The sequence below is a fragment of the Pleurodeles waltl genome, chromosome 7 (assembly GCF_031143425.1).
Source record: "Pleurodeles waltl isolate 20211129_DDA chromosome 7, aPleWal1.hap1.20221129, whole genome shotgun sequence".
Taxonomy (NCBI): domain Eukaryota; kingdom Metazoa; phylum Chordata; class Amphibia; order Caudata; family Salamandridae; genus Pleurodeles; species Pleurodeles waltl.
This window is the reverse complement of record NC_090446.1, coordinates 1389225740-1389249773: the sequence shown is the minus strand read 5'-3', so window position 1 is coordinate 1389249773 and position 24034 is coordinate 1389225740. Positions and strand designations below refer to the sequence as shown.

Genomic DNA, 24034 nt, shown 5'->3' with positions numbered 1-24034 from the left:
GGCCACTTCGGTGGTGACCAAGAGGCATGCGTGGCTTAGGTCTTCTGGCTTTTCCATGGACATTCAGACAACTTTGTTGGACCTTCCGTTTGATGGCGAGAAGTTGTTTGGATCCAAGGCCGACTCTGCTTTGGAGCATTTTAAAGACAGCAGGGCTACTGCAAGATTCTTGGGGCTATAGGCTTCAGCGTCCACACCCTTTGGATCTTTTTGGAGGTTCAGGGGTTTTGGCCGTGGGTCCTCTTTTCGTTGAAGGCCACAGTCCAGCATTCAGCAGCCTACCAACCCTCTCTATAGGTCTTATAGAGGGCGGGGGAGGGTTAGAACACAAGGGGCCACCCCACAGCCTCCCGCCTCATCTTCTTCCTCTGGGGGAGCCCAACAAGGAAAGCAGCCCTGGTTTTCTCTCAATCTTGGATCATGCTTCTCTCGTAGGGGGAAGGCTATTTCATTTTCTCCATGAGTGGGAGTTAGTCACATCGGACTCTTGGGTGCTGAATATTGTGGGGAAAGGTTATGCCCTTCCGTTTTGGGATTTTCCCCCTCCCATCCCTCCCCGTCATTCATTTAGCTTGGAAGATCATCTCCTGTTGCTTCAGCAGGAGGTGCAAGCCCTTTTGTTAAAGGGTGCAGTGGAGTTGGTTCCAGAGCAGGAAAGGCGTCAGGGATGCTATTCGAGATATTTTCTGATTCCCAAGAAAGATGGTTGATTGAGGCCTATCCTAGACCTGAGGATTTTGAATTGATTCCTCAAACAGGAGAAATTCAAAATGCTGACTCTAGCACAGGTGCTTCTGCCGTTGAACAAGGAAGACTGGATGGTGTCTGTTGACTTGCAGGATTCTTATTTTCATATCCCCATTCTGAAGTCGCACAGGAAGTATCTACAGTTCGTGGTAGGGTTGCAACACTACCAGTTGGCGGTCCTTCCTTTTGGTCTTACTTCCGTACCTCGAGTCTTCACAAAGGTGATGGCGGTTGTTGCTGCAGACCTCAGAAGGAAGGAAAGTATCTGTATTCCCTTACCTGGACGATTGGCTGATAAAATCCAAGTCCCCAGAGCTTGTGCTGCATCACTTGCAAATGACAACACAGTTGTTGTTCAACCTGGGTTTTACGGTAAACATGCCCACGTCTCACCTGGAGCCCTCTCAGCGTCTCCTGTTCATAGGGGCAGTACTGGATACAACATTGAATCAGGCCTATCCTCCGCCTCAGTGGATTCAGGACATTCAGGCGTTGATTCCAATGTTTCAAAAGGGAGTGGCTGTTCCGGTCCTACGTCTGCTCGGTCTGTTCGCTTCTTGCATTCTGTTGGTCACTCATGCACGTTGGCACATGAGGGCTCTGCAGTGGTGCCTCCGCAAGCAGTGGTTTCAACACAAAGGGGATCTCGAGGAGTCGATAATGATCTCCAGAAACGCTGCAACGGATCTATAATGGTGGACTGTGGTCGGCAACCTTTCCTAAGAAAATCGGTTTTGCCTCCAACCTCCAGTGGCCATAACGAATGCGTCCACTCTAGGATGGGGAGCTCATCTGGGGACCTGGAGATCATAAGTGGTCTCCAGTAGAACAGATGTTTCACATCCATCTGTTGGAATTACAGGCAATACGTCTGGCTCTCGGGGCCTTCCTCCCGTCCCTTCGCGGTCTGTCAGTTCAAGTCTTGACGGACAACACTACCGGGAAGTGGTACATCAACAAGCAGGGAGGAGTAGGGTTGTATCTTCTCTGCACAGAGGTTCTGCCGCTCTGGTCCTGGGCACAGGACCATCGGATTTGCATAGTAGCAAACCATCTGGCCGGAGTTCTCAATGATCGTGCGGACAGTCTGTTGGCTGATCACAAGTGGCGTCTCCATCCAGACCTGGTTCTTCACATCTTCTGGATGTGGGGATTTCCACAGATAGAGCTGTATGCCACTCTGGAGAACGCACACTGCCCGTCGTTCTGCAGCCTCCAGTATCCGGTGCAGGGAGCGTTGGGAGACGCGTTTCAGATGTCTTGGTGCGACCAGTTGCTTTACGCGTCCCCTTGACCCCCCCCCCTCCCCCCCATACCCTTGATTCCTCGGGTTCTGAGGAAGATTCACCAAGATCGGGCTCAGTTCATTTTAATACCCCCGGATTTGCCTAGAAGGGTGTGATACACAGACCTTCTTCACCTCTCACTATGCCCTCCACTCTGTCTCCTTCTCAGGGCAGACCTCCTCTCTGTCACAGGGGAAGGTTCTGCACCCCCACCTCCAGAGCCTGCACCTACATGCCTAGAGATTGAATGGGGCAATCTGAGTTCTCTTTCTCTCCCTCCAGAAGTGGTGGATGTTATCTTATCTTATCGGCCAGGTGAAACTCCACCAAGACTGTCTATGCTGACAGATGGGCAAAATTTGTTGCTTACTGTGGAGAGAAGCAAATTGATCCCTTAAAGGCCCATTTGTCTGATGGTTGGTTTTTGCCCTTTCCTTGGCACAGAAATCGGGATGTGCAGTTGCGACTGTGAAGGGTTATTTATCGGCGCTGTTGGCCTTTCTGTGCCTTCCTGATCGACCTTCCTTCTTTAAGTCTCCTTTAATTATTAGGTTCTTGAGACTCCTGACTAACAAGTTTCTTCCCACTCCGTGCCTATCTTCTAGAACTTTCCGCCCTGAAATTTCTGTTGAATGCTGGCGCTTTGGGAGAATATATAAGGTGAGGAATCCACAAGTAGCTACTGTATCCACCAGAAAAAGCGTTACTGAAGTTAAGTAACTTGTTCTTCACCACTGTGAGCCCTAAAGACAAGCATGATGCACTGATCATATGGTAGAAATGAAATCCGAGTGCAGATCCAGTGTCACGTTTATCATATCAGCACTTTTTCTAGTGCTTGAGGGTTTGTCATATTTCTCTGACAGCACGTATAATGAGAATGAGTTAATTACTCTAGTGGCCAGCTTGAGGATCAGGGGCCTCTCCACACAATAGGGCTGTTAGCGTGTAATTAGGGCTGCTCCTAGGCGAGGGGAGGGTGGGGACAGAATCTGCATGTGCTAATTGCCTTTTACACTGCACCTGGCTTGTGAATGCTCAGTCTCACAGAAACATAGGAAGATAGTCATACGTCTGGTGCCAACCTATGATGGGCACTACTTTGATGTTTTGGAAGGAACGGACTAGAATAGTGTGGCAGTGTGGTGTAGTTTCAGGCTCTCAGCAAGATCTTTCAACAGACCATTTCAAATAGCCAAAGGGACTAGGATTTGTCTCTCCAAGACCAGTGGTGATCACCTCCTATCCCTCCCCTCCCCCCCACGCACCCTCTAGGGATAGTAGAGGTATGGGCATGCTGTGGTGGGGACCTTGAAGACTACCCTGAATCTTCTGTGGACTGGTCATGCAGGACATGTGAACTCCAAATTGAAGGGGTACCCTGACTTCCACTTCCCCAGATGCTCTGCAGGTGGGCAACCAGAAGGCCGTGGTTCCCAGAGAGTGCAGGTAGGAAGGGCACTCTGCCTTTGGGCTCCTGCTGAGGAAGACGTAATGCCTAAACAGGAGATCGGTCCGGCACGTGGAGGGAGCACAGTGAAAACCAAGCTCCTACAGAAATATAAAAAATTAGAGGCCAGGAAGCCAAAATCCAACGATTATGGAAGCTAGGTTGGCCACCAGGAGCGAAAGGACACCAAAATTGCCGTAATTGGTCCAGTGGCCCTCAAGGGAGAAGCTCTGTCCACCAGGGGGGTCTGACCAGGACGGCTGCACATATTGCTCAGCTCCTGGAGGTGCCTGAACCCCGGAGAGGGCAAAGCCCCTGGGCTCGCTGCAAGCAAAAGTAAGGAAGGGAGGAGGAATGCGTGGGGCCCCCTCCCCAGGGAAGCTTTGTTTTTTACCCTGGTAGTCATTCTCCCAAGGACTGATGCAACAACAAGAGGCCAAGGCTTCTGATCCAGGGAGCATTGCCATGCTCCCATCTTCTGTTCATGCTGGCCAAAGAAGACTGTCACAGGATTTCCTCTTACCCCTGTGCCTCTGTCTGGTGGTTTGAGGGTCGGAGATGCACCCAGCCTCGGCTTCCCACCTGCATGGACCACAGGTAGGAGAATAAAGATGTTGATCCCACGCCAGTGCTGAACAGTGTCTCCTGGGCAAGCCGTGCAGGTGCGAGCTCCCCATGCAGCCCCAGTGACTGCCACAATATGGGTGACACATAGGATGTGCAAGGAGTGCTGAGGTGTGAGGCTGCCTAATTTTGTGTGTGTGTGTTTTTTTCTTTTCTTTTTGTATTTTTTGTTTTTTAAAACCGCACAAGGTTGCCCATATGATACGCAGTGCCAAATAAACCTCTGTTAGGAGCTAATCATTTGCATAGTTTGCTTCTGTGTTTCCCCAGGGATGGGGCAGGGGTATCACAAACGCATACAGGACAACTTGGGGACTGGCAGTGTTGCAACAGCCCCCCTCCCACAAAAGCAATCCAAAATTGGTTGGAAATCCTTGCCCTAAGTCAGAGGATTACATGTATGGCTCCGGGAGAAGTATATTTCATTTCCAAACATTTCTGGAGCTGATGCTGGCTCAAAATCTATGGAGTGTGGGGATCCATGTTGGTGGGTCCCAGGACTGCACTGATAGCTTGTTAAAAGTTAAACAACGACTTAAGCACATGTTATTGAAATGTTTTATTGGCAGAGTTAACAGTGAATCACTATATGTTTTAATGGAAGTCGTGTTAAGGCTTTATTGCCGAACAAAAAATGTAATAATCTATGACAGGCCTTAATGAACGTCAGTTTAAGATGATACCATCTATGACAATTTAATGATGTTGCGTTGGTCTAGTATGTCTTGTTTCTGCTGTTTTCAATGTTGTGATTCCCTGACAGAGCCAGTAGGCCTACATTTTCATAACTGCACCCAATTGTATTGAGTCTAGCACATCTGTGGGATATTGTGGTTATAGTGCTGAGAGCTTGCTAGGGGTATGACCTGTTAAGAGGATGTCACCACAGGTATTTCAACCTGCCACTCTGCATATATTTGTAAATGTAATGTGTTGTATTGAGTAGTGCGTAAGTAAAAGCACTGACCTGACAATTAGTTATTGGGTGTTTTTTGTTGCATACTTGCAGACTGGGGAACTAATCCACACCATCTCCCTCGAGTAGGCCTTGGTCTGCTCTGCCTTGCTATCCTGAGAGTCAAGTGTTACAATAGGCTACTCAGTTAGACTGAAGGTTGCAGACTTATTACTTGTGAAGATTCTGCATTCTTTGCAATAAATGGCCCTCTTTTTTCAGCCACTAATAGCTTTAAAGCTGTGTTGATGTTCTCCTTCTTAGTGTCATCTGAGATGAAATCTAGAGTGCACAAAACATGGCATGGTTTTATCCCAGCATGCTGTTTAATAGTTTCTTTCCTGCCCAAACTTTCATATTCAAACGCATCCTCGAATTTCAGGATTCCCTTAGATATAAGCTAATTTTTCATAGAAACGATTGCCTGTTGCACAATCGCAAAGCGAAAATCAGCACGAGTTAGCTCTTCTACATTTTGCTTGCTGACAGTTTTCAAGCCAGCCACAGAGAGGTTGCATAAAGTAGGAGAGGTGCAGATATCTTCAAAACAACAGTTCTTTTTAGATGGTGCCCAGCTTTGAATGTTGACTTTGCAATATCACAAAAAAGGCCAATTTATATGTCTCCAGCAGGAGTATCCTGATTACCAAGGGGGCTGGTCTCTCACACAACCACTCTTTCCACATTAGAACATCTCTCTAACTGATTAATGGAAAGTCATTCTGTTGTAAACAAGGCTATTGTGTGCCCATTCATTTATACGGCTCTGGTATTTCATTTAAAATGAAGTCGTATGGGGGAATCTCTTGTTAATGAGGCTCCAGTTGAGGTGCATTTTTTATCATAAATGAGGTTCCAAAGCTCATTCTGTCATAAATAAATGAGGCTCCAGGAGAGGGGTATTGTATAGTAAATTAGGACTCCTGTAATAAAGGATGATGCATGGAGCTGGTGTTCTATCATTAATGAGATGCAAAAGGAAGGAATTCCGTTGTAAATGAGTCCCCATGGGGCATGCTAAAGTACACGAGGCTTCAAGGGGCATTCTATCATAAATGAGTCCCCATGGGGCATTGTATTGTAAATTAATGTCCATTGGGAGTTTTTTCTATATACATCTTCAGGATAGCTACACAGCCGGAGCCTCGCTGGAAGCCAAAATAAATACAAAACAAAGGAGGGGTACTTGATTTGTGGACTGTTACTGCAACATGCTGTTGAGAGGTGTCTTCTGCTTTTTCCTGAATTGGGGCAGGGTTAGGCTGGTATTGGTGATTATGGGGATATTCTAGATCCTGGGTGCAAAGATGGAAAAGTCCTGCTACCTTGTTTTTCTTGGTTTTTTTTTACACTTCTTTCCCCACCAGTCTGATGATGTCCTGGCTGCGGGTGTACCTAGAATCGCCAGAAATAGTGTGATTGTCTGAAAGATAAGTGGGGTGCTGGAAGAGATAGCTTTGTAAGCAATGCACCTTGTTTTAAAGCTTGTGCTGACCAGAAGAGGAACCAGTAGAGTTCCATCAGGATGGTGGTGATCCTGTTTGTTTGTTTTTTCACTTCTTCTCCAGTCTCATGTCCTGGCTGCAGGTGTGCCACTGGAAATGGTGAGCTTGTCAGCAAGATGGGCTTGGATGCTGGCTGTGATGGCTTTGTAGATAATGCAGTTGATTTGAAGATGGTGCGGGCTGGTAAGGGGGCTAGGTAGAGTTCTATTCTTTTTGGCTAATGTGCTCATATTTCTTCAGGCCCTAATGAAGCTTTCTCCTGCGTGTAAGGTACCCTTAAAGGGATGACGGTGTGGAGTTTGGGAGGAGATGGACCAGGGTATTGCCATCATCTACATTGTTCTGGGATTGAAGCTGTAATTGTAAATAAGTCTCAAATGGACATACGGTCATAAATTAGGATCCATTCCGCAATCCTTAATGGGGCTCCAGCAAAGGGGCATTCTATAGTAAATGAGGCTCAGAAGGGCCTCCATCATAAATGAGGCTGTGGTTAAGATTAGGCTGCGCTAACGAGTGTGTCCATATCATTGGACAATATTGATGGTGAGTTGAGCAGTTCCTAATATTTATTAATGTTTTGTCTTATTTTAGAACTCACAGTGTTTCTTCTTCAACTCCGAGCACAGGGAGCAACGGAAGGTAAGAAACTCGACCCTCAGTATCCAGTGTAGAGCTAATGTGTGTTTCCTATCACTTCCTGGTCTTGTGTCCATGATTTGGTAGTTACTAAGGATCTTATTATACTCTACACACTTTTCAGTCTGCCTTGGTGGAGTGTTCTCGATTTGGTAAAATAGTGCATGGAAGTCTTAACTGCGACTCCCCTGGGTTTCCAGGGGAGATGATGGTGTTGTAGGGTATGCTCTTGAGTGCACATTGCAGCAGTGTGCTTGGGCAATTTTGTTCCCTGATGGGGAGATTGTTTACTTATGAACAGCTCATACGCTAATGGTAACATTACACAACAGTGCAGAGGCAGAACGCTGATACAATGATCACACAGGTGAATAGGGATTCATTATAATGCAGAGTTCACACATTGATAGGGAAGTTATTCACTCTTGGGGTGGGTGTGCTCTTACTAATGGACAAGTCATTCGCTCAAGAGGAAAGCATGAATGGGGTAGTCATGCTGTTAGGGTGGCCTTAACTGATTATGAGATCATTAATGAAAAAACACATGCTACTTAGCGGTTCAGCCACTGATAGGGACATTATTCAGTAAATGGGCAGATAGCGAGAGGAGTTTACGCACTGCTGGAGAATTTAATTCACGAAAGAGGCATCACACCCTGATTAGCCTGTCACATACCTTATTTTTGCTCCTATTTTTAATTGTGTCTAAACCTTAAAAGTGCCACACATGGGATGAGTATCTGAATAATTGGAGTATGCTGGCTTATGAGGGCTCATGGAGCCCCAGATACCATCTGGTAGCTTTCCAGTGCGCTCTCCCTCAAAGCACACTTCAACCTACCTGTCTCTGCCTCTTGCTTCTTTCCCTCTTCCAGCTTTGAAAATATTCTGTTTCTTCTGAACTGTTCCCAAGGAACAGCAATATTTTTTTGCAAGGAACACACAAGGGCACAGTGCCAGGGACTGCTATAGCATTGTGCGACAAAGCCAGACAAGGTAAAGCTAAAAGGATGGCAGTCAACAATAACCGAATTGGCTTCCTAGGGCTGTAGGGCTGTGACTCGGGTCTCTGCATTGGCTCTCTCTGGCATATGACATTTGCTTTAGAGTGCTTTTCGTGACCAAGTAACGCCTACAACTTCCACTGCCAGGCTATTTTACCTCATAAATACCTCCAATTCAAAGAGCACCAAGAGACCCTGTGGGATAATGAGTACGCAAGCACAGCCAAGACACTCGCAGTGCAAACGCAAATACAGGCTTACACAAGCAGTGGCAATGCCAATATGTCTGGTTTATGAATACACTGTCAAGCCAGAGCTAAAAATCCACGTAGGTTAAAGACTGCCCTCATTCCATCTGTGCTGCTGCCAGAGAAAAACACTATCAATTATCTGAGACACTTTAATTGCGTTACAGTGTCATCTGTGTTCCCCTGAAAGAACAGCCTCAGCTAGCTGTATAAACAAAATGATCACAGCTGTGTGGTGGCCAATCACTTTTTTGTGGAAACGAACAGCCTCTTCTCAACCAAAACATGTACTTCTTGGGTCCCAACATGTGGGCGGAGCCAAAGCCCCTCCTTAGTGATGCCTCCATAATTGTCTGGCATCAGCTGAGTGTTGGGATAAGACCATAAAAAGACAGTGGGATTATCACTGCAAGAGCGGATAAAACTGTGGGGTGGAGGCAGGCGCAGAAACCGAACAGCAGTTCACTTAACCCCTTCATGCAGAGCCTTTTTTTGTCTATTTGGGGCAGTTCGCGCTTAGGCCCTCATAACTTTTTGTTCACATAAGCTACCCACGCCAAATTTGTGTCCTTTTTTTTCCAACATCCTAGGGATTCTAGAGGTACCCAGACTTTGTGGGTTCCCAGGAAGGAGGCCAAGAAATTAGCCAAAATACAGTGAAAATTATTTTTTTTTAAAATAAAAAAATGGGAAAAGGGGGCTGCAGAAGAAGGCTTGTGGTTTTTTCCCTGAAAATGGCATTAACAAAGGGTTTGCGGTGCTAAAATCACCAGCTTCCCAGCTTTCAGGAACAGGCAGACTTGAATCAGAAAACACAATTTTGGCATTTTACTGGGACATACCCCATTTTTATGATTTTTTGTGTGCTTTCAGCCTCCTTCCAGTTAGTGACCACAATCGGTGAGAAACCAATGCTGGATCCCAGAAAGCTAAACATTTCTGAAAAGTAGACAACATTCTGAATTCAGCAAGGGGTCATTTGTATACATCCTACAAGTGTTTCCTACAGAAATTAACAGCTGAAATAAAAATATATTGAAATTGAGGTGAAAAAAACAGCAATTTTTCTCCACGTTTTACTCTGTAACTTTTTCCTGCGATGTCAGATTTTTGAAAGCAATATACTGTTACGTCAGCTGGACTCTTCTGGTTGCAGGGATATATAGGGCTTGTAGGTTCATCAAGAACTCTAGGTACCCAGAGCCAATAAATGAGCTGCACCTTGCAATGGGTTTTTATTCTATACCGGGTCTACAGCAATTCATTTGCTGAAATATAAAAAGTGAAAAATAGGTATCAAGAAAACCTTTTGTATTTCCAAAATGGCCACAAGATAAGGTGTTGAGAAGCAGTGGTTATTTGCACATCTCTGAATACCGGGGTGCCCATACTAGCATGTGAATTACAGGGCATTTCTCAATTAGACGTCTTTTTTACACACTGCCTTACATTTGGAAGGAAAAAATGTAGAGAAAGACAAGGGGCAATAACACTTGTTTTGCTATTCTGTGTTTCCCCCAAGTCTCCTGATAAAAATGGTACCTCACTTGTGTGGGTAGGCCTAGTGCCCACGAAAGGTAATTGCTCGAAACACAACGTGGACACATCACATTTTTTCACAGAAAACAGAGGTGTTTTTTGCAAAGTGCCTACCTGTGGATTTTGGCCTCTAGCTCAGTCGGCACCTGGGGAAACCTAGCAAACCAGCGCATTTTTGAAAACTACACACCTAGGGGAATCCAAGATGGGGTGACTTGTGGGGCTCTGACCAGGTTCTGTTACCCAGAATCCTTTGCAAACCTCAAACTTTGGCTAAAAAAAACACGTTTCCTCACATTTCGGTGACAGAAAGTTCTGGAATCTGAGAGGAGCCACAAATTTCCTTCCACCCAGCGTTCCCCCAAGTCTCCTGATAAAAATGATACCTCACTTGTGTGGGTAGGCCTAGCGCCCGCAACAGGAAATGCCCCAAAACACAACGTGGACACATCCCATTTTTTGACAGAAAACAGAGGTGTTTTTTACAAAGTGCCTACCTGTGGATTTTGGCCTCTAGCTCAGCTGGCCCCAGGGGAGGGCAGAAATGGCCTAAAATAAATATACCCCCCCAACTCCCCCTGGGGAGCGACCCTTGCCTACGGGGTCGCTCCCCCTGCGTGACATTGGCGCAAAAAAAAAAAAATCCCTGGTGCCTAGTTGTTTCTGCCCCCCTTGGGGGCAGATTGACCTAAAATCTGCCGATTTGCCCCCAAGGGGGGCAGAAATGGCCTAAATACAATTTCCCCCCCAGGGGAGTGACCCTTGCCTAATGGGTCGCTTCCCATCTCTAAGAAAACAAACAAACAAAAAAAAAAAACACAAAAAGAAAATTAGCCCTGGCGCCTACAGGTTTCTGCTCCCCCCCCCCCCCCCCCCCCCAATCCCCCGGGGGCAGATCGGCCTAATAACAACAATAGGCCGATCTGCCTCAGGGGGGGGCAGAAATGGCCTAAAGTAAATTTGCCCCCCCCCCCGGGTGCGACCCTTGCCTACGGGGTCGCTTCCCCTGCGTGACATTGGCGCAAAAAAAAAGATCCCTGGTGCCTAGGGGGCAGATTGACCCAAAATCCGAAATGGTCTAAATACAATTTTCCTCCCAGGGCAGCGACCCTTACCTAAAAAAAAAAAAAAACACAACAAAACTTTGCCCTGGCGCCTAGAGGTTTCTAATTAAAATAGGCTGATCTGCCCACAGGGTGGCAGAAATGGCCTAAAATAAATCTGCCCCCCAGGGGAACAACCCTTGCCTAAGGGGTCGCTCCCCTTGCGTGAAATTTGCGGGGGAAAAAAATCCCTGGTGTCTAGTGGTTTCTGTCCCCCTTGGGGGCAGATTGGCCTCATAAAAATAGGCCAATCTGCCCCCAAGGGTGGCATAAATGGCCTAAATGTAATTTGCCCCCTACGGGAGCGACCCTTGCCTAAGGGGTCGCTCCCAACCTCAAAAATACAAAACAAAACAAAAACAAAACAAAAAATGCTCCCTGGTGCCTAGAGGTTTCTATGCCCGCAGGGGGTGCAGAAAAGGCCTTTAAAAAAAATGCCCCCCAATGGAGCGACCCTTGCCCAAGGGGTCGCTACCTCATGCCAATTTCATTTAAAAGAAATAAAATCCCTGGTGTCTAGTGGGTGTTTTGACAGCCGGATTGCTTGCAATCCGGCTGCCAAAACGCTGAGTGAGACTTCAAAGGGAAGGAAATAACTTTCCTTCCCTTTGAAGTCTCTCTGCCTCCTCCACGTGATTGGAAGAGAAATGCTTTTGCATTTCTCTTCCGATCGCGCTGGAAGCTGACCTTCCAGCGCGATGGAGGAGGCCCTCTGTGACAATCAGCGCGCAACGTCACAGGGGGGGTGGGGAGTTCGGGGTGGAAGGGGAAGGGCGTCCCCTTCCATCCCTGCCTTCGGGTGGGGGTGGTGGGAACCCGACAGAGGGAGCGCTAGCGCTCCCTCTGGGCTCTGTGCCCCGGACGTAATGGTTACGTCCTAGGCACACGAGCACTGTGACGCAGGATGTAACCATTACGTCCGCGGCACAGAAGGGGATAAAGAGCAGAAAAAGAGACGGACATCTTTGGCTGGTGGGGTGGATGGACAGCGTTCACAGAAATTAGACAAACTTTTGTGTAATATATTTATTGACGATCTCGGAGTATTGGGCAAATACAAGAACTCAGCAGCTGTACACACAAAGAAAATCCCAGAGATGGCATAGACTGACAACCATGGACGGGGGTGGGGGGTGGGGTCACAGAAACAGAATAAATGTGTGAGGCATGGCTGCAGAAGTTGCGTTCTTCACTGATTGTTAATACGCTGCAACAACAGCCCCAGAACCTGTGCACAGTGGTTGAGAATTCACAGTGAACGAACAACGCAACGAGTACAAACATATTATCCAAGGCAGGGCAATAAATGCTGGGTGACTTGGAGATAAATATATGTGCTGGGCATGCATCATATCTGCCTGCCCAGTTCTGCCCACCTGCTCTCTGCACTGAAGTATAGCCTCATTGTGGTTCAAGTTATTTTCCACACCTTGTTATATACATAGTAGGTGTTCTTCAGGAACCAAAAGGATGATCAATGCCAAAATATTTATTCTGAGGTGAGCGAGAAGAAATAAGCATCTGCTTGGATTTTGGAAGAATACATGGAAAATAAAGCTCCTGAAACTGCGAAAATTGGTTAAATCTGTACCAAAACATCTTGGCTACGTTTGTTTATCACAGTATACCTTTTCTTTCAAAAGTCTGAAGCAGTTTTGAAGTTTGAAACTAACAGCAGTTTCTTATGTCATAAAAGTTTGTTTCTTTGAGGCTGAACCTTTATGGGAACTGTAATCTCCCCAGCTGTGTCGAAAAAGGTTGCGATCCATAGGCAAAATGACATTAAGCTGTTAGTTTGCTTCCATTCCTCTGGTAAACAGGCTGTTCTGGGACCATTTGTTAGACTCTGGCACTCTGTTTTTGGCCTATTACAGTGGCATTGCGGCCCTGCTGCCTGCAGTTACTTTACTGCAGAACCGGCCAAGTTCATCTCAAGCAACTGGATTTGCATGCAAAGGGCCCGTGTCTGAAGGGAGGCGTTAGCTGGACTTAAAAACAAAGCGCCTCTTTCTGCCCACTGAAAACTTCTTGTTTTTGTGTATGATCATGAGGCTCGATCACATGTTGCACAAGCGACAGGCATTTTTGCACACTTCCAAGAAGCGTTTAAGTGACACGCACTGTAGACCAGGGTTATCGGGTCAAAACTACATTTCATACAGGTCACTGTAAATATCAGTTCGATGTTTGTGTGAAATCTGCTGCTTCAACACTGTTCTGTGATTCCATAATTTGTGTTTTTATTTGGTTTAAAGGGACACCGGTAATGTTGTCTGCCACTACCAAGGCTTGAAACCGTCAGTACGGTAGCCGTGGAGGTTCTGACGAACGTTGCTGGTTTCCATGTATTCTACCAGCCTAATATTTTTTTAGGTTGTCTTTCCTGGGCTCATAAGTCGTTTCCATGCCCTCGCTTAAGCATTCCGCCCCAAAAAATCATTAATCCGTATGCAGCTGCTTGATGCAGTGCTCCTCTGCAGGGACACCTCAACAAAGCCTTCATACAAGACCCGACTCGGAAACATGGCTGATGAGACGCTGGTTGAGATGCCTTTCAAAGATACTGCTTGGCATATAGAGAGTAAAAACTAAAAGCCGACACGGCCACATCCAGAGTTCTGCTGTGTTCTCTGCATCTTTTGTTCGCTTCCTTTGTCAGCCACGAGTGCCAGAGCCATTTCTATGAACATTTTTATAGTTAATCTCTAACTGTCCTTGTATGAAATTTAATGATAGATGTAAGTGTCCTTCAGAGATGCAAGTCTAGGATAAAGTTCCTAGCTGCCCTCCTTCCCTCGTGTCGGCCATCGAAGAGGTCAGCAAGGTACCACTGATCGTTCATCTGGTTTTCCTTTACTTATTCCCAAGGTCATAGCTATCAAGTTTTCCAGGTGCATGCGTAACACTATTTTGTATTGCATTCTGGTAGTTGTAGTCCTGAATGGATATCTTGGACTACAATTTATAATGGGGGTTACCAGGGTTACAGGTTAGGGGTCTACATAATGTTATTTACATATGCATAGTTAAAGAAAATTGGGGCATCCCAGTCTAAGCATAGTAGGCAGAGTTCACTGAATATCCTTTACGGTATGGTACTTCAAGTGTGCCCCACCATCTCAGCTGCTGCATCCCTGACACACTGATGGCGTTCCAAACTGGTGGTACACCTTGAGTTCCCACCTTTATTTCCATTTTCAATGATGGGCTTTCTCAGAGACCTCCTAGCAGGAAAGGGTGGATGGGGAGGTGGGACATCCCACTCCTCCCTCCAGCCATCAGTTACAGTTTGGAGGAGGACGTAGTTAGACGGGACATCACTGGAAATCAAAGAACAGACAAGTACTCGGGTTGCACCTTCTCATGTAACATTACTGATAGTTCCTAGGGAAGGCAGCTGAAAGAGCCGTAGTGCTCCCATGCCATGAAGGGACTTGGGGCAATGTCCAGAGTGTATGCAGGAGCAGGTTGGGTGGCCTGGGGTGTGGCAGGAGCGGGGCTGCAGGTGTGCATTGAAAGCCATGTCCATCAGCTATTAATTGTATAGCACGTCTTGTCACCTGAGTGGGTATCCAAGCACTTGCTGCAGGTGTTTATTCGAAAAGTCAGGTTTTTAGTCCCTTTCTGAAGTGGGTCAGTGTGAGATTGGAGGTGGAGGGCTTTCCAGGCTTTGGTAGCAAGGTGGGGGAATGTGCGTTCTCCAGCACGGCAGTAGCATATGCGAGGTATCTTTGCAAGGGTGTTGTGTGCCGAGCGGAGGTTCCTGGTCCGTTGGTGTAAGTGAAAACGGTGGTTGATGTCCCCGGGTCCTTGGTTATGGAGAGCTTTGTAGGCATGGGTCAGGAGCTTGAAGTGGCGTCTTTTCTGGATTGGGAGCCATTGGAGGTCCTTCAGGTGCTGGGTGATGTGGGTTGTCTTGGGCAGGTTGAAGATAAGACTGGCAGCTGTGTTTTGGATCATCTGGAGTCTTTGCATGACTTCAGTGGTGGAGCCTGCATTAAGAACATTGCAGTAGTCCAGTCAGCTGGTGATGAGGACCTGCATCACTGTTTTCCTCGTGCCGATGGGGAGCCAATTAAAGGTCTTGCGGAGCATGTGGAAGCAGGTTTAGGAAACGGCGTAGTTCTCTTCCAGGGGATCCTCATCAATAGGCATAAACATTGAATATTCCCGCCCTTGTGCGGGGACCCCGGAGCATATATCAAATATACACATATCATACATGTGTAATAAATAATCATGCAGGCTATCATGTTAAAAACAGGCTAAAAATGCTTTATTTCTATGAAGTTTTTTTTTTTATTATTATTTTTTTTTATATTAAATACTACAATAGAGCATAAATATGTACCCAAGCTCCTAAAACTAGGCTTAGTGAAGTGAGCAGTAGCAAACTCTAGAGAAAAAATAGAAAAAACTGCATTGAAAAACACTGAAGCATTCTTAGCCAATAGGCTGCATGCAGGTTAACACAGGAGAACCATAAAAACTTTGGCACCGTGCCTTTAAGACCCTGAGCACCTCCAGTATCCCACCATGCCTCAGGGGTGAAGGAAAGATGACAGTTGGTTCACAGTTAGGTCAGTTCTTTTTTCCGGCTTCTTCTGAGAGGATCCTGGAGCATTGAGCTCTCAATTTTTCTGAGTTTTTCTCAGAGAAATTCTTTAAAAAAGCGTTTTTTCACTTTTCACTCGACAAATAATATCTTTGTCTGAGCTAGGAAGGTTTTTTCTGACAGAAAAATGCCTTCTCTTTTCGTCAAATGCCCTGCTTGTGGGAAGAAGAAGGCCCAGTCAGATCCCCACTCTCTGTGCATAGTGTGCCTGCCTCAGAGTCACTGCCCTGACACTTGTAAGTACTGCAAGAACATGTCTAGGAGGACTCTGAAAGACAGAGAGAAGATCCGGCTTCATGGGCTTCAGGAGAGGAAAAGAACATCGTCTTCCTCACTTCCCAGACAGCCAGAAGGCCATTCTCAGGAGAGAATGGCCCGGTCGACGTCGACAGGTAGGAAAGTGCCTGTTTGTTCACCGTCGACGTCGTCGCTACCACCGTCTCAACGGCATAGATCGCCGTCGACAGCGACACACCCGACGTCGAAGGGAACGGCGTCGAGGGAACATCAGAGCAGGGGCAGGTCTCTGTCGACGGCAACCCGCCGATCGACGTCGAGCCATCGCCGGCGTGCCCGGTCGCCGCCAAAGGCTGTGCGCCCCCCGACATCAGGACACACGACGTCGAGATCACCACGACGGCACGAGAAACATCCGCCGTCGACCTCCCATCGCTCCACGTCGAGGCACACAACGGCGAGCAGGTCGAGGTCCAAGGAGCGTCGTTCGACGTCAAGGCACTCAACGTCGAGGCAGGACCAACCGGCTGGGCGCCCTTCGACGTCGAAACAGCCATCGACGTCGACACAGGTTTTACCTGTCCCACAGGGAGCAGAACATCGCTCCACGCCAGACAAGGCGCCATCTCCAGTGGTCTCCATACCGAGCGACTCTTCTCGGTCAAGAGCGGCATCACCTGGGCATGTCTCGCCCATCAATCTGTCTCCGAGATGGCTGGAGAGCCTCAACAGACCAGCGGCCTCCCCAGATTCGCAGTATTTGCGAATGTATTCACCTACTGCCTCCCTGCCAAGAACGCCATCACCGACAGCCAGGGCAGAACGGGCTCGTTCAGCTCCTCGCCAACCGACCGCGAGGCCTAGACGCTCTGCTGCAGCGTCTCGCAGCAGATCTCGCTCTCAACGGAGATCCAGGTCGCGGTCAAGGAGAAGATCACCCTCTTGGTCTTCATCAGGTTCTTCTGTCGGGCGTTACTCACCCACCCTTACAGATTCACCACCTGCTAGAGTCTCACCGGTGGATGATATTACCACATTCAACGAGGTGTTGCTAAGAGGAGCGCAGAAACTCAACATAGAGGTTCCAGAACCATCTACCTCCTCATCGATCATCTTTGAGACTCTACAACAGAGATCAGCGTCGAAAAAGTTGCTGCCTCTAGTGCCTGGCTTGCTGCAGCCAACCATGGACACTTTTCTGGCCCCAGCCTCGCTTAAGTCTGCCCCGGCTAGGATTCTTAAGAAATACAAGGCTCCAGAACAAGACCCTTTATTCCTTAGAAAGGATCCGCCACCGGACTCGGGGATCATAGCTGCCGCCCGTAAGACCCACTCGGTGGCATCTTCATCCACGGTACCCCCGGATAAAGAGAGCAGACATCTAGACTCTCTAGGGAGGAAGATATGCAGGACGGCGGCTTCAGCAATGAAGGTCTCCAGTGCGTCTGCGCTCCTGGGCAGGTACGATCGTTCTCTGTGGGATTCCCTCAGTAGATTTGCAGAAAAATTGCCCAGAGAAGACAGGCAAGATTTCCAGGAGATACTACAAGAAGGATGCCTGGTATCCAACCAGATTATCAGCACGGCAGCGGATGGGGCGGATTTGGCTGCTCATGGGTACGCACATGTTATCTGTGCGAGGAGATCTTCCTGGCTGAGGCTCACTGGCTTGAAACAGGAAGCACAACAACGCATCCTGAATTTCCCATTTGCCGGGAACTCTCTATTCGGTGCCCATGCAGACGAAGAGATGGCCCGCATGAAGACAGAGGTGGATACCTTGAAGGCGGTGGGCCTCGAAAGAAAGAAGGATTTCAGGAGGAGGTACAGGCCGTATGATAGGCGCCCTTTCCAGCAGAGGGTTCAAACCCCTCATTGGGCGCAAAGGTCACAGCAGCGACCGGGACGCCCTCTTTTTCAACGAAGAAACACAAGGGAGCGAGGGTCAAGTAGACCTCAACAATCCACTCCGAAAGCACCCACCAAGCAATGAAATCTCGCTTCCCTCGACACTGTACACCACTCCGGTGGGGAAAAGTATTACGGCTTATCTTCACGAGTGGCACTCTATCACAAGAGACAAATGGGTGCTCAATATTGTCGAACATGGCTATTCTCTTCTTTTCAAACAGCCTCCACCATGCTTGCCACCAACCAAAGACAATCCATCTCATCTCAGCTTGCTACGCAAGGAGGCTCTCGCCCTCCTAAGAAAGAATGCCATAGAAAAGGTTCCACCTGCACGAAGAGGACAGGGGGTCTACTCCCGTTACTTTCTAGTGGCAAAGAAGGGTCGAGAGGGCGTTTTCAGGCCAATCCTGGATCTACGGCTGCTGAACAAATACATAAGGAAGCAGAAGTTCAGAATGCTAGCGCTTCACCAGATTTTCCCTCAACTGCATCAGGGAGACTGGATGTGCTCCATCGACCTGCAGGATGCGTATTTTCACATCCCAATAGCTCCAAAACATCGAAAATTCCTGCGCTTCAGAGTAGCGTTGCAGCATTACCAGTTCAGGGTTCTACCCTTTGGCCTGAAATCTGCCCCAAGAGTTTTCTCGAAATGTATGGCAGTGGTGGCGGCACATCTCCGAAGACAAAGGATATACATATATCCATACCTAGACGACTGGCTACTAAAGGCTTCTTCTCCGGAGCAGGCGAGAAGCCATCGGGACATTGTACTAGGAGTTTGCGAAGCTCTAGGTCTTCAGGTCAATTACCAGAAGTCAACCTTGACTCCAACGCAGAATCTTCACTACCTAGGAGCTATCATAAACACAGAACTACAAAAAGTGTATCCTTCGGAGGAACGACTATCCTCAATAAACAAGAAGTGCCAGGACCTGTTGACAGCCAGCGCACCTACGGCACGTCAGGTGACATCACTACTGGGCTCCATGGCATTGTGCATTTTTATTGTCCCAAATGCCAGACTCCACATGAGACCCCTCCAAGAGGCATTGGAGACCAACTGGAGCCAAAGAACAGGTCGCTGGGAGGACACGGTGCGGCTACCGGAGGTAGCACTTCAGTCATTGAGATGGTGGATGCACAGACCTCACCTGTCAGTGGGTGCTCCGTTTCACCAGGTGCTTCCATCCGACACCCTAGTAACAGATGCATCTCTTCAGGGATGGGGGGCTCATCTGGGTCCTTTTCAAGCGCAGGGTCTGTGGTCAGACAAGGAAAAGCAGTACCACATCAATCTGCTAGAACTCAGAGCGGTCCATCTCGCTCTCAAGTCTTTCATACCGCTAATTCAGGGGAAAACTCTCTTGATACAGACTGACAATACAACCACGATGTATTACTTGAACAAACAGGGGGGAACGAGGTCCCTACCCATATCGCGAGAGTCCCAAGCGATATGGCATTGGCTCCTGGCCAGAGGAATGTCAATTACAGCAGTTCACCTGCCAGGTCAGCAGAACGTGGAAGCAGACTTTCTAAGCAGACACCTGGAGGACGTTCACGATTGGGTCCTGCACGGCGAAGTCGCAGAATACATCTTCGCGCAATGGGGTCGGCCTCAACTGGACCTCTTCGCAGACGAAGTAAACAAGAAATGCCCAGACTTCGCATCCAGGTTCTACCGTCCGGGATCTCGAGGGAATGCCCTGTTGATCGACTGGTCAGGGACATTTCTTTACGCTTTTCCGCCGATTCCCCTCATTCCGGCAGTGATAAGCAAACTTTACAGATCCAGGACCAGAATGATTCTTGTAGCGCCGCAATGGCCCCGACAGTTCTGGTACACGGATCTCCTCAACCTGTCGGAAGAACCTCACAGGAGGCTGCCGTGCAGACCGGATCTTCTGAGCAGAATGGAGGGCAGGATTCTACATCCCAACCTACCCTCTCTGAGCTTAACAGCATGGCTCCTGAATTCCTGCAGTATGGGCACCTAGGACTCTCGCAGGAGTGCATGAGCATCTTGAAAGAGTCCAAACGACCTTCCACGCGGCGTTCCTACGCTTTTAAGTGGAAGAGATTCTACATCTGGTGCTGTCAGCAAGGTCCTAATCCCATACGGGCGCAGGAGGATGTCGTACTGTCCTATTTGCTTCATCTAGCGAAGTCCGGTCTGCAGGTATCATCTATTAAGGTACATTTGTCTGCTATTACTGCCTATCGCAAATCGCCTTCTCAGGAATCCTTCTTTACAAAACCTGTAGTCAAGGATTTCTTAGAAGGTTTGAAGAAAGTTTTTCCGCCAATTCGGAGGCCTTCTCCTCCATGGGAACTGAACATAGTCCTGGCAAAACTTATGGGCCCTCCTTTCGAGCCTATCCATAAGGCCTCTTTACAACACCTTACGTGGAAGACGGCTTTTCTAGTGGCCATTACTTTAGCGAGGAGGGTCAGTGAAATCCAGGCCTTGTCTGCAAAAGAACCGTACACGGTTTTTCATGACAATAGAGTGGTTCTACGAACTCACCCATCTTTCCTTCCGAAGGTGGTGTCAGAATTCCATATTAATCAGACCATAACTTTACCGACGTTCTTTCCCAATCCGGAGACTCCGGCAGAGAAAGCATTGCACTCATTAGACTTGAAAAGAGTGCTGAAATTTTATCTGGACAAGACAAAATCGATTAGACACTCTAACCGCTTGTTTGTAAACTATGGTCATTTAAGGACAGGAGAGGCAGCTTCTAAGAGAACAATATCAAGATGGATAGTTTCTTGCATTGTTAATACTTACCAGCTAGCTAATAGACAATTGCTAGCGCGGCCTAGAGCGCATTCCACAAGGGGTAAAGCGGCTACTGCTGCTCTCCTTAACAATGTTCCGATATCTGAGATTTGTAAAGCTGCTACATGGAAGTCTGTCCATACGTTTACAAGACATTATTGTTTAGACTCAGATGCAAGAGCGGATGCCCAAGTGGGGCAGGCCTCTCTAAGAAATCTATTTGCGTAAGACATATCTATTCCTGCACTTCTATCGGACAGTCCGCTGGGTTTAAGGATGGGCTTGCTAATCTATTCAATGTTTATGACTATTGATGAGGATCCCCTGGAAGAGAAGGATAAGTTACTTACCTGTAAATCCTAGTTCTCTTCCAGGGGTATCCTCATCAAAGTCATAAACAACCCACCCTCCTCCCCGGACGCACGTCTCCTAGAAGTGCAGGACAGACTGTGTTTTGAATCAGTTAGACAAATTGTCACCGTAAAAAGAACTGACCTAACTGTGAACCAACTGTCACCTTTCCTTCACCCCTGAGGCATGGTGGGATACTGGAGGTGCTCAGGGTCTTAAAGGCACGGTGCCAAAGTTTTTATGGTTCTCCTGTGTTAACCTGCATGCAGCCTATTGGCTAAGAATGCTTCAGTGTTTTTCAATGCAGTTTTTTCTATTTTTTCTCTAGAGTTTGCTACTGCTCACTTCACTAAGCCTAGTTTTAGGAGCTTGGGTACATATTTATGCTCTATTGTAGTATTTAATATTAAAAAAAAAAAAAAAAAAAAAAAAAAAAAAAAAAACTTCATGGAAATAAAGCATTTTTAGCCTGTTTTTAACATGATAGCCTGCATGATTATTTATTACACATGTATGATATGTGTATATTTGATATATGCTCCGGGGTCCCCGCACAAGGGCGGGAATATTAAATGTTTATGACTTTGATGAGGATACCCCTGGAAGAGAACTAGGATTTACAGGTAAGTAACTTATCCATCTGATGTTTCATGGAGAGTTCGCTGTTGAGAATGATGCCGAGGTTGCGGGCGGGATCTTTTGGTGTGGGGGTGGGTCCGAGCTCTGCTGGCCACCAGGAGTTGTTCCAGGAGGTTGAGTGTCTGGCGAAGATCAGAACCTCTGTTTTGTCCGTGTTGAGCTTCAGGCAGTTGTCCTTTATCCATTCATCTGGGTGGATCCCATGAGGAAGTATGCCATCCATCTGAGTGCATCGTCTGTGATCCCAATCTAGTGTAGTCAGTTGATCAGTGTGTGGTGGGAGACTGTGGCGAAGGCGACAAGGTTGAGCAGGATCAGGGTGGCTGCTTCTCCTTTGTTGAGCAGGGCGCGGATGTTGTCTGTTGCAGTGATCAGAGCTGTCTCGGTGCTGTGATTGCCTCTGAAGCCTGATTAGGATGGGTCTAGCAGGTTGTTTCTCTCCAGGTGTCTGGTGAGTTGGAGGTTGATGGCCTTCTCCAGGATTTTGGCAGGGTTTGTGAGCAGAGAGATCGGGAAGTAGTTCTGGAGCTCGCTGGGGTCTGCAGAGGGCTTCTTGAGGAGGAGTCTGATCTGTGCGTGTTTCCAGTCTTCTGGAAAAGTGGCCGTGGTAAACAAGGCATTGAGGATGGTGAGGAGCTGGTGGCTGATCTAATTTCTTCCGAGTTAGAAGATCCTATGGGGGGCAGGAGTCTGTGGGTGCTCCAGAGTGGATGGCACTTGTGAGTGTGATTGTATTTGGTGTGCTGAGTTGTCCCCATTTGGCGAGCGGGTGGTCAGCGGTAGAGGTTGATGGGATGCTGGGAAGGTTGGGGATCGAACTTACCTTAGATGGTTTCGGTCTTGTGGAAGTGGTCGTCGAGGGCATTGTAGAGTTCTTGTGGGTGTGGGGGTGGAGTTTTCGATGGCTGATGGGCAAACAAACTCTGACAATGGTTAAGAGTTCCTTGGTTTGATTGGTGCTATTCTCGATCTGGCGGGTCAGGGCCTCCTTTTTTTTTTTTAAAGCTTTGATCTGGTGATAGTAGTCAGTGAGGGCCGTTTTAAAGGTGGCTCAGTCGGCGTGGTTCTTGCTGGTGTGCCATGTTCCTCCAGTTGTTTGCACCTGCATTTTGATTTGCTAAGTCCCAGGGTGTACCAACTGGCTTTTCTTGGTGTGGTGGTTCTGTGAGTCATTGTCTGGTTTGGTTGGGGCGACCAGGTCGCCAGGGCTGATGATCGAGTCGTCAAAGTTCTGTACTTTCTGATCCAAGTTGGTGGTGACGTTGGGGTGTGAAGTGCTGAGGGCGACGGTTCATTGCTGCCGAGTGATCTTGGTCCAGCCACGGGTGGGGTGCTGTGGCAGATGGAGGAGGTGCGTGGGGTGCAGTGAACAATGTAGTGGTCCGGTCAGGTGAGTTCCATGGTGTGGCTGTAGCTGATTCTGTTGCTGGACGTGAAGATGGGGGCCAAGCGTGTGACTTGCTTTGAGCATGGGGCCTGTTACAAATGCAACAGACATTTAGGCTTGTCATAAGAGTCTTTCTAGAAGTGTCATTGCAGTTAATTATGAATTGGGTCTGTGATTCGGTCCTTCTTGATTAATGTATATCAGCCTTTTTGATTAATGTATATCAACATTCGTATGCCATAATATGATTGTTTTGAATATATTTTTATGTTCTAACATATTGTGCCTTGGTTGGAAGAAAAAAAATTCTCTGTGCATGGATTTGTTTGTATCTGCATCTTGCTTATATTTAGTATTTTTGTACTTTACATTAATATGAATGGAATTATGGTGTGTGATTTGTGCTAGTAAGCAGGGCAGATATGTACATTTCAGTCGTTGTTTTTAATGAAATCCTGGAAGTCTGGGGCTCAGGAGCTTATCAGTGGGACAAACCTGTAAGTTGGGCTGGGTCGCGGTCGACATTGGCCGGCTTGACTCACGGTATCGGATCGGTCCACTTATGGAGCTTTTTTCCAAAGTTTCTCCAAACTTCTGGATCCTCTTCCAGAAGTACTTTTAAGGTTCTTTGGGTATCCACAACTCACCCCAAGGCTCCAGAAGCTCTGAGTTGCTCCTTTGGGGTTACGACTCCAGCTCCTAGAATGCACCTCGTTCATATCCACTGGTCAGCTGGTCAATTTCTGCAGGGCTTGATGACTCTGGTCAGCTCTTTTCTACCTGTAGCCTACAGGGAGTCCCTTCTTGGAGTAGTAGAAGCCAGGAAAAGTGTTTTTTCTTGGTGAAGCCCAAGTGTGCAGCTGGTGCAGTCCTTCTGAGTGCAGTGTCCATATGCAGGCCGGGGATCCAGCAGGACAGCCCTTCTTCATCTTCTTGTCAACTAAGTGAGCTACTATTTTTTTAGAGTCCAATAGAGTTACAGCTTCTAGCATCCTTACTACATATA

General features: G+C 47.6%; 1 protein-coding gene across 3 annotated transcripts in view; it reads left to right on the top strand.

Moving 5' to 3' along the window:
* LOC138246390 (synembryn-A) overlaps positions 1–24034 on the top strand; it is a 294113-nt gene that overhangs the window by 19177 nt on the left and 250902 nt on the right. For all 3 annotated transcript variants that reach the window (XM_069200965.1, XM_069200963.1, XM_069200966.1), the window contains exon 2: positions 7162–7209. In XM_069200965.1, coding sequence (XP_069057066.1) covers positions 7162–7209 — 48 coding nt within the window. The remainder of the gene's footprint in view (positions 1–7161; positions 7210–24034) is intronic.